The 17,075-nt window shown below is 47.2% G+C and overlaps 1 protein-coding gene across 1 annotated transcript in view; it reads right to left on the reverse strand.

The window, feature by feature from the left end:
* Nucleotides 1-12,766, reverse strand: part of SOS1 (SOS Ras/Rac guanine nucleotide exchange factor 1) — a 49,143-nt gene extending 36,377 nt beyond the window's left edge. The window contains exons 1-4 of the mRNA XM_035552902.2: nt 12,654-12,766; nt 4,019-4,144; nt 1,505-1,636; nt 803-967 (exon numbers count right to left, since the gene is read on the reverse strand). Of these exons, the coding sequence (XP_035408795.2) occupies nt 803-967; nt 1,505-1,636; nt 4,019-4,144; nt 12,654-12,740 (510 nt within the window). The 5' untranslated portion in view covers nt 12,741-12,766. The remainder of the gene's footprint in view (nt 1-802; nt 968-1,504; nt 1,637-4,018; nt 4,145-12,653) is intronic.
* Nucleotides 12,767-17,075: the final 4,309 nt, after the last annotated feature.

The following is a 17,075-nucleotide window of genomic DNA, read 5'->3' on the forward strand; positions in this document are numbered from 1 at the left end:
TCTCTCTTGAGATGAAGAGAAAAGCAAGACGGAAAAAAACACAAGCATGAACAAGACAAAAGAATTTGATGAAACAGAGACAATTCCAATCAAAGACACAGATTAATATAGACCAAGAAGCACCAAAAAGAGGTGATAAATCTGAAAATCCCTAGACTGCAACAAGATCCCACTCTCAGGTACCATTTCTGAAAGAATCTACTTCAAGTTTTGTTTTTTAAACAATGGAAGATTTGAGATGCTCAATGAGGTGGCCGCAGAAGCTAGAGCACAAAGGCACCTCAAAGACAGACAGTGGAACCTTCTCCAGCACTGCTGGATCACCAAGGAAAGAGGTAACTGCTTTCTGAATCGAAACACTCCTCTGAAACTACAGGAAAGACTACCTGCAGATAAAAATACGGACCCCCCACAGAGTATTAGTGATGCTTATGAAGGGATTTTTCAATTTATTTTTGACCACTGAAACACTGCTTTTTACATGCAATATAGTCTTAAGCATGGGTGGTCTCCCAAAATCATGAAATTTTGGGGTTAGTGCAGCTTCACAGTAATTTTTAAAGCATCCACACATTGCTGGGATTAGTCAAGCAATATCATAAGGAATAGACACTTAAATATTAATAAGCACAAGCAACAGCTCTATAAACTCAATTAGCTTTGCTGTATTACTGGAAACATTTTACTGCAGCAACTTCTTTCAAATATACAACACCCCATTTACCCACTACGGAATAGACACTGTCCTATCAAAACTTAACTAAAACTTTCTGTTAACATTAGAAACAAGAGTTATGCTTACCTTATCAGCACACATTGCCACTTTAATATCTTGTTTTGTAATCTCATAATGCCTTATATTTCGTACATAATTCCCAACCAATTTCAGTATGTCTGCAGAAATGTATTCTAATACTGCCACTATGTAAACAGACACTTGGTGGTCAATTTTGTAGCCTAGTACTTCCTGAAAGGAAAATTAAAAAAAATAAATCAGTGCTACACTGTTATTCACTAGATGAAATATACACAACAGGTTACAACTAAACCTTGCAAGTTTCTAACTCCTCATCATAAACATTCAAGATGTGCAGTCTATATTAGTTAAAGAAACATGGTCATCTGTAGGCCAGGAAAAGAAACAGCATCACTGTAGACTGTGGAGGTGACAACAGCCCAGAACTGTCCCGAAAGCCTCACTGAAAAGTTAGTTTACTGTCTATCGCATAAACAAAGCTAAGCACTCATTTGATTCAAGTTTGATTGTTCTTATTTCATTTTGCATGACTCAGAAAACAATCAAGAAACTTCCAGAGAAGCTCTTAAATGTACAAATGGAAGAAATACACACAATCAAACTGAAAACTCTGAAAATTAAATTATGTTGAAAACAGGTATTGCTACTGTTCTCTTATTTACATTTCAGGCAGCACGTAGACACTAGACAAAATAAAGCTGTCAACCTCCAATTGCATTCCAAGAGAAAGATTATGTCACTACTTACCTTTAATAAAGGGTGGATTTTTTCTACTGGGAGAGATAACGGATTTCTTCGTTTCCTCTTCTCAATAGCAGACTGGGCATCAGCTATTGCCCACTTATCAATAGGATGGGGAAAACTTTTTTGAACACGATCCTTAAAAAAAAAAAAAACAAAACCAGAACTAGAGGGTGAGTGCATAATCGGAATGACCTGAGCAATACTAATACGCTATGAAATCACTTCTCGTTAATTAACAAATTAGTGTCTGCTACTGTTAATATTTTGACTGTGAGAGCTTCTATAACAAACTATCATTTTGGTACATGGTGCTCACTACATTCATAAGGCTGTATCAGAGTATCATTTCCATAGAAAAATCTACTGCTTAAAATTTGAGAAATGCCAGAATGAAGTTGCCCTTGCAGGCACAATTTGCTTCCCTCATGCACATGCCTGATAATTCAGCAATTAAATACATTTAGACATAGAATGGTCACTGAATGAGATGATGGGAGCTTTGTTTCACCTTCACTGATGAGCACACAGCCCAAATTGTCTATCACTCGCATGCAAACCCCTCTGAAGACAGCAATGAAAACAATAGGAAAAGACTGCCCAACAGTTTCATAGTCTGCAGTTGGACCAATCATGCCCAGCTCAGCTTTGCCCTCATTTTTTTTCCTACAGTTTAATTACTGCATCCAGCACTCGGTGCTGGAACACACCTACACTCGCCCATGCTCTGAATAGCTCTCCTGCTGGAACTCACACATGGGTCTCTGGAGATTCAAAGCCTTGACTGTTTTTGGTAGCCCAGGTGTTTCAGAAAAGGTGCCAGAAATCTAATTTCTCAGATAGCTTCACATATTTTTTCAGACCACAGTTCCCACTGACTGTTTCAGTTGCAAGCGCTCGCTTACGTAAATATGACCCCAATTTGAGCAACCACGAAACGAGGAAGATGAAATTAATGACCACTTACAAAGAGCTGGTACAGGGCAATGTACACAAACAAAAACTTTCCAACAAAAAGAACTGGGACAGAATACAATTCTATAAAGGTGGCAACCAATGTTCCAAAGTACAGATTTGTTTTTTTTTTTTCCTCTCTCCCTTCATCATAACACTTCTGCAAGAGGAAAGTAGAAATCTTACTTAAAAAAAAATCTCATTTGATATCTAATACTGATTCATTCCCCCTAATGTAGCCCAGCCTGCTGACTGAAGAATGAAGGTGTCCTGGGGGAAAAATAACCGTGTATGACCATATAATTAAAGACAGAACCATCACACATAAACACAAAGGGGGTAAATTGAGGTTGCCTGATCATCTTTAGTTCTTGCATTTCTCATCCTAAGGGCTTGACTTCACAACCATAAGACTCTTAAAACAACACTACATTTAATCCTGGCTTTTAAACAATGCTACCAGAACACTTCATGCAATCTTCCACAAACCTCTGTTACTTCAGTTGGCCAGAATAATGTTGCAAAACAGGCTAGCCATGAGAGGGGACACTGAAACACCATTAGGTGTCAACATTCAAAACAAGAGGAAGGATGAAAGTCATGAATCTTGAACTCTTAGACAGCTTAGTGTGTTTTTTTTCTTCTTGCTTGTTTTAGTTTTGTTTCTTTTTTGGCTTTCCACCATCATTTTAATCAAATCTTTGTCCATAAGTTCTCAGCTCCTCAGCCCTCTGCGTACCTGTCAGAGCATTGCCTACACTTCTCCTCTTCTATACTTTCTTCAGAACGTGAGGAAGTTGCATCTTGTTTTGCAACCTAACCTGGCACAGCACAGCCGCAGCCCCCAAGGACTGGAAACCAACACGCACACTGCAAACGGAGTCTGCAGCTGGGCAGCAAAGTCTGCAAATCGTGGTTAAGCACAAAGGGCTACCAAGATATTCACAGGCTTAGAGTGAAACTAAATTAGGTTGTTTCTAAAATGGAACCTCTTCTCAAACGTCAAGCTGCTTTTCTGAGCAGAGGTTGTAAACCTTTGAAAAAAGGATCGTAAGAGAAGAGGCTTCCTTAGAGAAGAAAGAAGTGTTCCTCAACTCATTCTGAGAAAGCAGCTGAACTATTTTTGTTCAAATTTCCGGGGGGGAGTGTATCAGCCTGTATCACCATGCTGAGAAAGCAGCACGAGATCTCAGACGAAGCAGCTACAGTTCGCATGCTATCTCGGGGCGGGGGGAGGCAGCGAAAAAAAAGCCTTTTGGAAGGAGCCCGTCAGCTTTACGTACAGAAGTTACACTCACCAGCTATTACACAGTAATGCGGTTCACAGAGACTGTTTTACTGGGCATTGAACAACAAACCCAACTGATGGGAAAATCACCTATTAGGTAACTCAGCAGGTTTTCTGCTGAAGGTTCTGTTACATAAACATACATAATTACTGCTTCTCTTTCTTATACCAAGTGATCCTTTTCACATTGTGAAATGATTACTATATGAACTTTTTATACAACAGCTCAAATGACATTGCAAAATGCAGATCAGATTTGTAATAAATATTCTCTGTACCTCTACATCCAGAAAACTTCTGGGCTGGGCTTGACACAGCATATTTAACAACTGGAGAATTAACTCCTCCACGTACTGTAACGCATCTTCAGTAGAGGAAAGTTTAGGATGGACTTGCACCTGAACCTGTACGAAACAGAAGAATCAGTCTTACTTTTTGCTCTTTCCCAAACTACATGCTTTAGTTGCAAAAAAAGATGACAAAAGAACGAGCCAAACAGTTCAGAAAAATCCAGTGAGAACTGCATGTGTGCTGAGCTCTATTAAGGCACACCGGACAGACAAGCGAAACACTCATTTACACTTGCTAGAAATACAAACCTCAAATACTAAACGTACTCAAATGGCTGTAAGTAATATTTAATGTCAAAAAACAGCTAATTAATAACGGTGTTCAGCAGTGCAATTAGGAAAACTCCTTAAATACTCTGCATAAATTCATCTTTCCACCCCAACTCTTACACCATTTGCAGAACACGCTGTAGACATGGGGTTTTGTCCATTTACAGCTCCCTGCACACCACTGCAGCTACAATAACAAGATCCAGAACTTTTTTCAAAGGCGGAGCACTATAGAAACAGCAAAGATTTCAGCAGTATTTAGCCTTCCAATTATTTAATTCATTGTCAGTCAGCTCTCAGTAAAAGAAGATACGTTTAGAAGTCTGTTTCTGTGCTCATTGTTTTGATGTCAGATGCTAGAATTAAAAATACTCAAAAAAAGGCCACAGTCATCCTGGCATTCAGAGGTTTTGGTCCCCATACATTTACAAGTATGTCGTCGTAAGCACCTGGGAATTCTCACTGGTGTAAACCCACTGAGGCACACTACTCCTTGCTCCTCCCAAGGGGTCAGGTTACCAACTTATTTTTCTAGACAGCCATTTGAACTGCAGCACAGCTTCTCTCTGTGCTTTTGCAGGTAACAAAATAGCACTGTTTTAGCCCGTTTAAGTTTCAGGTATGCAAAGCTCAGTGCTCCAAGAGCTTCAAACTGACAGGCAGTTTAATCTCGACCCTAAGCACTGATGGCAAATATTATGCCAGAGCAAGCTGACTGCTGACTTTCGCAACACATTTCAAGCCCCAATTTCATCATTTTACCATTCCCACCGCACTCAACTCAGAATGCCTCCAGTTCTCTCAATCACCTCCAGAAGAGCTTAACCGCCTTAAACCAAACCCCAACAATCTGTCTCATCCCAATATTAAACCCACGTCTATATTCAAATTCTGCTGCCATAATTATTTAATTTCACAGCTGAGTTCTCATTCCTACTTGCAGCTATAGCAAGAATTAAATGTTATGAAGTTCAAACACGCAACAGCCTCAAATAGAAATCCACTTGCTTGCTAAGGCACTCATTAGTTTGAAAACTTCATGTCTGGGCACAGCCCTGGTGCTCACTTAGCTGCTGTAGAGAATTAAACGTACTAGATCAGGGGTTTAGTTACTTGCAGGTTGTGTACCTTGATCCACTAGGTCTTAAAGAACGCCTCTGAAGTTTGTTGCTTTTTTTAAACTTGAAAATACTGTCCGGAGAGGAGAACTTCTCCCCACGTGACTAATGAAAAGAAAAATGAAACTGTTGGGGTAATCGAAATACCAAGAACTCGGCCACGCACAGCCACGGAGTGTGTTTTTGGAGGTACCTGCGTAACAGCATCCTCAGCAGTCCCAGCGATCATTTACAATTCAAATACCGATGTCTGAAACACTGCACCAGCTCGGGACATTTTAACATCACAAATTACAGACCTGCAGAAGACCTCTCTTAAAGATGAGAGCTGATCCGAGCTGCCTGGAGGTAGCCGTCTTGATTTATTTTAAGGCAGAACTGAAAAAAAAATCTCTATTACGTGAACCCTACGGGTTTCTCTAGCATTCTGTACTTGGAGAAGTATTAAATTACCGAGTCAATCAGGCAGTAAGAAATACAGAATAGGATAAAGCTGAGTGATGAAAACCGTCTCTCTTTTCTCCTTTTCTTAGAAAACAGATCGTAGAGAATGGACTCGTCATACCCTGTCTGCCCGTAATTGTCCATAGGAGTAAGAACAAACAAACAAACACCACACCGGGCTGTGACCTGAAACATTACCCACAGTCAACCAAAACAAAGTCAACACCGATAACCTACTTCTAGTTCAGGAGATAAAGTTCCAAGCATTTTTCCTAAGCGTTTGTGTTTGGGGAGCAATTACACCGTGCTTCTCGAAGGCCACTGTCTGCTGGCAGCGCCGAGCTCTGCCTTAGCACAATATCCACCTCGGCAGAGAAAAACATCATGAGGTGCCTCCGGCTTGCCGGCACAGTTTATCTATATTAGGCAGGCAGTAAATAAGCTTCATTGCTACTTAAGTGAGATTTAGTATCATTTAGGGTTCAAAGTCAGACCAGCAAAAGCAAGAAAACAACTAGTCCGACAGGGAAAATTACAGGACGGCCCGGTGCACAGCCATCACAGGAACGTGTAATTTGGGTATCTGCGCCCCGGCAGCACCTCGAGGCCCGGGCCGAGGAGCAGGCAGTGCGTTTGAGGGCACGCGAAGCCAGTCCCGAGGAGTTCATCAGCTGGGGCATGATGCAAGAGCCGGGAAGGCGCGGGGTTTGGTAAGGGAAGGCACCAAGCGAGAACATCTGCTACTGGGCGCCACCACGTGACCCGTTCAAAAAAAAAAAAAAATAAAAAAATAATAAGAAAAGGAGATCGAGTTACCGGGGGGTTTCCATCCTTTGCAGAAAGTCTGCTCAGATTTGAAATGAAAAATTAAAATATTAATTAAAAACAAACAAGCAGGCCACCCTGCCTTATCACCCCTGAGAACAGTGAGCGCTGCGTGAATCCCACCAGCCCCCTCGCCAGCCCATGTCAGGAATAGGGGCGATAAAAACAGAGTAACAACTTCTGAAGTGTAGTGATGTTTAGATAAGATCCTTATCTAAGCATTTAACCTCTCCCTTAAATAATGACAGAACCCATCCCTTCCCTCCCACACACTCCAAAACGTCTATCTCGTGATAAGGGGAATTACCACAAGAACAGCTTAAAAATCTTTTGACAAAAGCTTCAGTTCTGCAAGATAACCCAACAAATCCTAAGGGGAAAATACAATTGAGAACGGCTAGAAACCCCTGCCTCCGTTTCACCATTTTCACCCAATTCTTTCCTTTTTTATTTAAGACATGCATTCCTTCTTCCCTTGATTTTTGGAATGGAAACAAAACCCACCAGGATTTCCTTTAATTGAAGACAAGCCAAGCAAGCCTTTCTCCAACAACTTTCCATGCTCTGTTTATGAACAGAGAAAGCGCAACACCTGCTTAAGAAAATTTGTAGCACTTCAGGAAAATCCTATGACCCTATGACTTGGCATCCCCCCACCCCCTTTTCTTTTAATAAAGTCAACAAGAGCAAAGAATTTCTATCAGGGCAACAGACTGGATGGCAACAGACTGAAAATGAGGCACCAACAAGCCTAAACTGTCTGAAAAAAATCAGAGAAACAGAAGAACACCTCTCTTTAACAAACGATGTAAAAATATCTGATCTTAACTTATAACCCTTAGCAACTTGTTTTATATAAAAAAATTAAACATTTCTGATACAGCTTTTTCAAGCAGTAAACCAGAATACACACCTGTTTCTCATAGGAAATACATGAACTAGACCAAATCCAGAAAGAGGGCTGAGTCCAAGGAAAGCAGATTTTACAGCTCCAGCTTCCACAGGGGTTTTATTTTCCAGCTGGTCCAACAGAGCAGCTCCGAGGCTGGCCACAACATAATCCAAACCCAAGCCCAGACCAATATTCTGGGGTTTATCCTGCACTAAACCGGTGTTTGTTAAATTTCCTCTGTGAGTTTTCCCTTTTACCTGTTGTCAGTCTGACTGGTAATGAACCAAGCTCCCTTCACAACAATTTTCAGTTACCCCTCCCTCATGCCTGCAACAGGAAAGGGTAATTCACGTTGAACGTGAAGCTAAAAAAAAAATCTCAGCCTCTGATGAAAGCTCTCCATCCTACATACGAAAGGCTGCAGCACAAGATAGAGAACCGCGTGCCTCCACGAGCAGCAGAAGCTTCAGAAAGGTGGATAACAGGAGGAAACCATCCTAAAGCCACACAACAAACCAAAATGAACAAGTGAAGCATCTTCTGTCGGGCAGAGAACGTCATTTCCATATCCAGGCAAGGATACCCATCTCCCGGGATTCTGGCACAACGTCAAAGTATGAATCAAACACCGAGATGCACTCAGCAAACAGGCACGCTTCGCTGCCAAGCACAGGTACCACCACACCGCGAGTTTCTCTCGGTGGCAGCTGAGGCACTTGTAAGAAAGCTGAAGGAAAAACATCGTGTTTATCACAGCGTCTGGAGAGTAAAATGGAAGAAGCTGTGATAAGACAGGCTGCAAAAGTAAAGCAAGCAAGCACTGCCCTTCCTTGCCTGCTCAGATAGCAAATGCTCTCCAGCTACCGGTGGGGGGAATCCATTATTTTCCTTGCACTCTAACATGGTGGGAAGAGGCAGGACCTCTGGCACCTCTCCCGAATCAAAGACCAAGCTGTTTTCCAAAACACAGGGCGAGACTCAACTGATTACGAGCGTTTCTCCAAACCTTCGAAATACTGAAGACAGACGTGGAAAACACAAGCCTTCACAGACAGCTTATTACATTATTAGAAGCAACCTGGTGGCAGGGCAAGCTTTTTTCTCTGCCCCCACTTGGGTTGCTCTGAGAGTCTTCACTAATGTTACACCCCTCATTTTTACACAGCACAGCTTTTGTTAATCTGCCCTCGATGACTACAGAAGTACCGACAAGCAGCTGCTTATCGCTAAAGTACTCTAGGATGAAATGTTTTACGGACAGCTTGCATGAATGAGTGTTCTCATAGAGCAAACACCCCATAAAAACAGGGTGTTTTTTTTTTCTCGTACAACTCCACTGATACCCCGCAACTCTGCAGAGCTTACTGCACTTTTCTGCTGTTTACTGAATTTTTAAGGGATCAAGCTAAGTAAAACAAGCACAGGGGTCTTAAATCCGCGCTTGAGCAACTTCAGGATCTTAACTTTATCCTCCGCAGCCATCAGAAGTACAGAGAATCCAGAGCTATCAAAACTTAAGGATGTCCTACATCTGCAGTGAAACCGTGCCAAGAACAACTACTGCTGCTCGTTACTCAGAATGGCAACTGGGCCGTCATCAGTTTAGAGAACTAGATAATTAAGTCAGGTAGAAATGTTTGTGTCAGCCACAGCTTCCCAAACCTTCTGAAGTCATTTCAGGAACTTCGCTTGTCTCTTTTGCTCCATGAAAGGCAGAAGAGATTGACTAGGCGATACACTGAGTATCTGGGAGCACACTGCCTGGAACAGTTCCCTTCACTGAAGCTGCAAATCCTCCTCAGCTGTCAAACCACTTCAATCCAATCATTCTGACCACAGTAAATTCCAAGAGCACCCCTCGTTAATTGCTCAACTGCTTCAAAACAACTCGAGGTATTCAAGTGGTGGTACTCCTACATCTGTACAGTAAGGAAGATGTTTTATTTCTCTAAATGATTCAACTACTGAAGGTAGCCAGCAATAAAGATGACACTTTCTGCAGTCAAAACCAACGTATCAGGGAAGAAGCAAGTCATAACTACACGGAGAAATTCCTACTGTACAAGAGTTATACAAGCAAGATGAAGCCCCAGGGAAAGATGTTCAAGAAAAACTATCCAAAAGGTTCTGATCAGAAGGAAGCGTGTATGTTCGCTAGCAGAAGAACACCAATGTCTCAAGAGATATTGCTGTGCAGGCGTCCCTTCCAAGCCTGTTTTCCGAGGTGTCCAGAAGCCACGTCCCTGTCTCCAGCCACCCAAGAGCTCTGGTGTTTCGTATGTCTTGAGTCCTCCGTCTTCATCGGCAGCATCTCACCTTCTGTCCATTTCTGCAACCACAATTTCCAACACCAGCTGACATTCTTACTTCCTTTTCTTGTAGCTCGTCACCAGGATTACTGTCTTTTGTCAGCAGCTGTGGGGCTCTGTGACACTCCTCTCCTGATGCTTCAAAGTAACAGTGACCAGGCAGAGAAGCATCTCTCACTACACATCATTTTCTTCCTAATTGAGTGCACTGGAGTATATCTTGACAGGATCTGAAGAAGAATGGGAAGAAAAGGGATTACATTATGATCTGAATGGTACAAAAGCTGCTTTTTACAAATGCAGCTGTTAAATGCAAAAGACAGTGCACTACAGAGCCTATTGTTAAGGCCCATGTCTAATGAAATACATGGCACATGCTCTTAAGAATTTATTGACTTAAGAAGTGATTTATTCTTACTACATATGCTTGGTTTTGTTGTTTGATAAAAACATAGAATCAAAATAACCCGGTGGGAAAAAGAAAACCCTTTGCAATTATTCAAAGCCTATTTTTAAGAAAGTCATTCTAGCATTGTTGCTCGAGCTCCACATTAGAAGCCAACGTGAAGTTACAGAAGGGTAACTGCAGCCTTCCCCAGGAGCTGGGAAGGCTCCATCCTGGTATATGCGCTTCACCGACGTTAAATTAAACCGCCGCTCTCTTACTCGGAGATAATAATTCAGCGTAGGCCTCCCCAAAGCGTTAAGTCTCACTTGCAGCTATGCAAGAAAACATAACAATCCTGTCCGTGCACCTGACAGGTTTCAAGGTGGAGCTCGGAAAGCAGCCTGCTGCCACTACCTGAGAATGTGCTCAGCTAGTTGGGAGCAGGGAAGGAAAATTCTCCTCCAGATGCACATCGGCTTCGGACAACCTGACCCCGACTGAGGGAGCGTGCTCGCTGGCAGTTTAGCGGACAAAGCCACACAGCACCGCTCTCCCTCCAGGCCAGTTCTGCCCTTTGACCTTGCTGGCACACGCTGCCACGGTCCCTATCTTACTGGTCCCACATGCAGGCTCCAGGGACAGTCCTGGTCTCTGGCTGGCAGAGCAAGGGGCAGGGTCTCAGACCCAGCCGCCGCAAAGCTTTTCCTGAGCGAGGATGGATGATTGGCAAAGCACGCACGCTGCAATTCTCCCCATCCTACCTGCCACTTATGACAGGTTCATTACGTTATGGGGCCTTTATCTAAAGGACTAAACGCCCTAGCCAACATGACTTGTACCCATGTAAGTTAGCAAAACACCCTGTTTGGCTTCTCTGTTAACAAAGAAGCCATTAAGAGAACAGCTTGATATTTTTGTCTACCATTTAGTTCCCCTCTAACTCAAGTATTTGGCTGTTCAGTGAAGCAGGTGACACGGACAGGTTCTCCATTTCTACGGGGACAGGAAGCAGCAGCAGCAGCCTGCGCTTCTGGAGCATGCTGGGCAATAGCCTGAGAGAAGATAAGAAACAGGTGGCGACCTCATGAAGAGCTGAGGTTAAGAGTTAACATCTGCTAGACAGTTGTGCGTTTGAGTGCCAAGCCTCCAGAACTAACTCCATGTCACTCCCGCTGTCCCCCAACCCGCAGCAAGGAATGGCGCACAGCACAGTGAAACCAAGACAACGTACCTTGCAGGGCCAGTTTGTCATCCCCTGTAGCTTGTCACCGCCGGCCTTCTTTGTTGACTTCAGACTCCAGAATTCCTCCTCTGCTTTTTGCCCAAGCAATTCATCCAAATCCCTCAGCAAGCATCTTTAATCCAGGGTGGCTCCATGACTGCCTTGCCCATTGGGATAAAATCTCATGCTTCAGATGTAGAGAGCAATTCCAATGTCTTCGCTCATTTTTGCCTTGAGATCCTCAGTTTATGTCCTCCTCCAGTACTCAGCACTGAGCCTGGCTCCAAGTTTGATGAATCCCTGCTACTCCATGGAATAAAACAACCTCCAAAGGAGCGAGCTCTTGCAGTTTTGAGACCTTGGGTGGCTCCACTTTCCCCCCAGGTTCCAGCTGGGTGGCCGTCCAAGAGCTTGCAAGCAGCACAAGGAGCAGCCAGGCCGACAACGTGCACAGAAGTTTACTTTCAGAAAGAGCCTACCGATGAGGGATAGGCCGTTAGCACCACAAGCTATGGATGAGACAAGCAAGAAGACTTCCAAGATCTGGACGAGAGCACACCGCTGGAGACCTCAAAGAGCACGCCCAGAAAAACGAGGCAAGAGGAAATTAGGAAGAAATACCATACCAGCACAACTGCAGCACTTGAGATTTCCAACCCACACTGGGGGACGCAACAGTTCAGTCAACCATAGGAGCAAGTGCTTTGAGCAAAAGTCGCTTTTAACCGTGAGAGCTACGTAGACTTGTAAAACGTCGCCGTGTCAGACTAGGAAAGCACCGAGGGCAGTCTGAGCAGCAGCACCAGCCACCTCCCGCTTCAAAAGCCTTCTGCTTTCGAGCTCCGGGCGCACAAGTGGAAGAGGAGCCCCCCCCCCCCAAACAACACCCTCCTGAGGAGCCCCCACAGTTTCCTCCCAGCCCCCAGACACCCCCATCCCCACCCCGAGGGCACCCAGCCCTCTCTGCTGGGTATCGGGGGGGGGGGGGGGGCCGCTCCAAACCCCCTCAGCACCCCCCCAGCGCCGTGCCCGGCCCCCTCCTCCCTCCCGGAGCCCCGCGGCCCGCTGACAGACCGTGCCCGGGGCCTCACCAACCTTCTTGAGGGCGGGCACCAGCAGCCCCCGCCACTTGGGCGCGTTCTCCTCGCTGAAGAACTCGTAGAGCAGCGGCTGCGCCTGCATGGTGCCGCCGGGCCCGGCCCGCCGGGGGCCTCGGGCGGGCGGGGCAGCGCCGGGGACGCTAGGCCGCGGCGGGAGGGAGGGAGGGAGGGAGGGAGCGAGCGGGCGGGCGGCCCCCCCCCGGCGCTTCACCTCACCAGGAGGCCCCGCGGCCTCCCGCCGCCGCCGCCGCCGCCACCGGCGGCAGGCCCGCAGCGGCGGGGGGAGGCGGCGGAGGCTGCCGCATCCCCCCCGCACGGGCTCTCGGGGGTCGAACCCGCGGCGGAGCGGGAGGGGATGGAGGGAGGGGGGGGGGTCACGCGGCGCGGGGCCTCCTCCGCCGCCGGGGCGGGGTCGGGAGCGCGAGCGCCGCCGCCGCCTCCCCGCGCCTCCGGGCTCCGCTCGTCCGCCGCACGGCTGGAGGCCGCGGCGCGTGCGCGCAGCCCCCGCGGCCCAGCAGCCTCTCGGCGGGGGCCTCCGCCCCGGCGGCGTGACGTCACGCGGGGGCGCCGCCTCCCCGCGCGCGCGGGGTGCCGTGGGGGTGGCGGTGGCGGAGCCCCGTCAGGGAGCGCGGGCGGGGCTGGCACAGAGCAGCGCCTGAAGCCGGCCCTGGCCGTGTCTGAGGGCAGTTGCACAGACACCTCGGCTCCGTCAGGCTCAGAGCCGTGCCCACCGCCCTGGGGAGCCTGTCCCAGTGCCCGACCACCCTCTGGGCGCAAAACCTTTCCCTAACCCCCAGCCTGACCCTCCCCTGTCCCAGCTCCATGCCGTTCCCTCGGGTCCTGTCGCTGTCCCCAGAGAGCAGAGCTCAGCGCCTGCCCCTCCGCTCCCCTGTGAGGGAGCTGCAGGCTGCCATGAGGCCTCCCCTCAGCCTGCTCTGGGCTCAGCCACTCTCCTACATCTTCCCCTCCAGACCCTTCACCGACTTTGTACCCCTCCTTTGAACTCTTAACTTTCACGTCCTTCTTACACTATGGTACCCAAAACCACACACAATACTTGAGGTGAGGCCCCACCAGCACAGAGCGGGACAATCCCTGCCCTCGACCAGCTAGCAATGCCGTGCCTGATGTGCCCCAGAATGTGCTCAGCCCTTTTGGCTGTCGGGGCACACAGACTCAGAGACAACTTGCCATCAACCAGAGCCCCCATATCCCTTTCCACAGGGCTGCTCTCCAGCCTCTCATCCCCCAGGCTGTACGTACAGCCAGGGTTGCCCCTTTGCAGGTGCAAGATCTGGCACATTTGTTGACTTTCACGTGTTTGGTGACTGCACAGCCCTCTAATTTGTTGTGATCTCTCTGCAAGGCCTCTCTACTCTGGAAGGAGTCAACAGATCCTCCTAATTTAGCATCATCTGCAAACTAACTTAGTATATATTCGAGTTTGATCCACTTCAGACTTGAGTTGTGCTGGAGGAGTCAATCCCCAGCAAGCATCTACATGTATCCTACTCGCAATGGCCCCGAGGCCTTGCTGCCTGCAGGCCACAGCTGGGCTCCTCATGGGCACAAGGAGACAGGTCCCATTTTGGGGTGTCTGGAGATGGTGAGGCAGTGTTACTGTGCCCCGGGGAGCTCTGTCACCTGTCATTAGAAAGATGCAGGCATCTCACATGTAGCGAGGTCAGCGTTCAAGCAGCACAAGAACAGCCTCAGGGGTAAAAAGTGGGAAAAAAGGCCAGAAAAAACAAAGCTGGAACATAAATGATGCCCTGTGGTGTAAGCAGGACAAAGTCCATGGTGGTGTGCAGGGCCTGGCAGGAGGGGAAGCGGGGCAGAGAGAGGAGGAGGGGGCTGGAAACCACAAGCAGATTCATTGTGCTCTGTTCTGCAAGGTGAGGAGCCAGGGACAGCCTGAGGACCAGAGGAGGATACAGTGTGCTGCTGCTGGGACCACAGAGAGGGAGAGAGATGTGGAAACCTTTGCAGGTTGCTGGAAGGATGGTTTAGGGCCAGCTTTCTAGCTGGAAGGAGAGCGAGGTACCCACACAGATTGCTTGGGCAGAGACTGTGGAGTCTCCCTTTTGTTTCAAGGGCTGGTCACGCACACACCTGTCAGGAATGGCATGCACATTGGGAGGCTCACTTAATTAGTGTTTGTGAAGTGCTCTGAGGACAGGAGATGGTCCCGAGACGCTGAGCAGCACTTCAACATATAATGGATGGAGCTTCTCAGAAAGAGACATCTTTACCCTACAGCTCCGCCTCTGGCGCTTCTCCTCCAGACAAATACTGCTGTCTGAAGGAGTCAGACTTCTGCTTTGAACACGCTGGGACCATGATGAAAGGAGGGGGTATTCACATCTCAGAGCTGTTTGCTTGGCCTAGCAGGCTGCTGGCACATTCAGGGGCGCCATCTCAGCATCTCGCAGGCTGCTGCACTCACCACTGTATGGTGAAAATTCAGTCTGTCAGCATTTAAATCCTGAGGCGTAGCACCTCAGCTGCTATCAAATATGTGCAGCGCTGGGTGTAAAATTACACTTGTGCTCTACTCGCCAGTCCTTCTCTGGAGATGAAGGCCCCAGGTTTTCGGTCTAAGGCTCCTAAATACCAGTAAATGACCTACAGCATCTCAATCCTTCAAACAGAAGAACACTGGGAAATGTGATATACTGGGACAGTTCAGAAGTTTGGTGAGGCCAGAGACACCCCAGGTCAGAGCTGCCCCTCCATGCAGATCCATCAGCACCAGCTGCCTGCCTTCCTGCTCCTGGCTCCCAATGCCCATTTTAAAACCCCCGCTGGACAATGCTGGAGCCTGGGCAGGAAGGAAACTCTGTCTCCCACCTGAGCACCCAGTATTGCCCAAGCAGGCCTGACTTGGGCTGTTGGTGCAAGGCTGTGGTTGCTTGCTCGGCTTTCCTTTCTGCAAAGGAGCTGAACAACCCCACTTCTCACTTCTCTTCAAGAAGCTCAGTTTGAGGTGGGACCTAACCTCAGCCCCTGCGCTGCTCACAGCTTGGCTGCCAGGTTGGCGAGTGCTCTATCGCTCGGCCACATCGCAGTGCACTTCCCCATATTAGCAACAAGGACCGATAGCTAGAAGCCAACGATAGCAGCCACAGTGGAAGGGGCTGGGAGGAGAGAGAAAACGGGAAGCCACTCAAGCTGCCAGAGAAGCTATTTGAACTAGCTATAGACAGATGTCTTGCTATAAGCTCATCTGGCCTGTGATTTGTGTTCCTGGCTCTGGCCGTGCTCCTTTCAGCCAGCCACACGCACATTCTGATCCCCATCTGACATCAAGGTAGGTGTTTTGGAAGCTCCCAGCGAGTGGGAAGCTCGAGGAAGGTTTCTGTTTGTGGCAATTGCAAATGTAGAAAAAGAGACTTCTTGCTCTACATGTTGCTCATCTCCTGGGCTAAGCACAGGGCAGCTTCCCTGCTGAGCAGCTCTGTCCTGCAGGAGAGCCAGCTCTCCAGCACAGACCCCAATTCCTGCAACAGCATAATCCCTCAAAAGAAAAAAAAAAAAAGCAGGAACCCTTCACTTCTTCCTCTTATTCCAGTCTGGAAAGCAGCACATGGGAGCCAAGTTGTCTTGGCTGTAACAGTAAATTTGAGACAGCCTGTCCTAGCACAACAATTCCCTTCCCACTTCCCTGTCCTCCTTGACTTTGGTGATCAATTCCAGCTGCATCCCAGCATGCAACCTTGTACCAAAAATGCTCAACCAAAATAAAAACCATCTTCCCTAAGCTCCTGTTGCCTGTAGTTCAGCAGTGGTCCAAAAGTCCCAAACAACAAACCAGTGGGCCCAAGCTGCTGCAGAAACCTAAGAGGAGGGAGCTCTCATTTGTACATCAGCCATACTGTACTTTGTTAAAATTTTGCTACTTTTCGCATGTTGAAGTGAAGAATAGTCCACAGGAGGGAGGATGGAAATCCCCCCTTGAGCAGCAGCAGTACAAATGTGCTGTGAAACACCCAGAACTTCTTGCCTTTTCTGAGAATTGAGCTTCTCTGCAGCAGGGCTGGTGTCACCACCTCTCCCACAAGGCGTAACTGAGGTTCAGTGCAAGGCGAGACATGGGGCCAGCAGAGCCAACAACTCATAGGCACAAAAACAAAAAACAACAATGCTGAAAAGAATAAAAATCAAATTTCGCAACCAAGAGAGGAGGGGCCAAGTTACTGTAAGGAAAAAAAAAACACAAATAAGTTGGAATTTGGAGAGGTGTGTCCAAAACACAGATATTTGTTGCTTAAGGGGAAGCAAGAGTAATAATACCTACCCTCAAGTGCTAGTCTAAATTCAGCAGACCTCCAGCAGCTTGATCATTCATACATTCCGAAATGCTCAGCGTCTGTGTTTGGCACAAACATTTAATAGCAGAAATCAAGACTGAGTATGT

This window comes from Cygnus atratus, chromosome 3, assembly GCF_013377495.2.
Source record: "Cygnus atratus isolate AKBS03 ecotype Queensland, Australia chromosome 3, CAtr_DNAZoo_HiC_assembly, whole genome shotgun sequence".
NCBI lineage: Eukaryota > Metazoa > Chordata > Aves > Anseriformes > Anatidae > Cygnus > Cygnus atratus.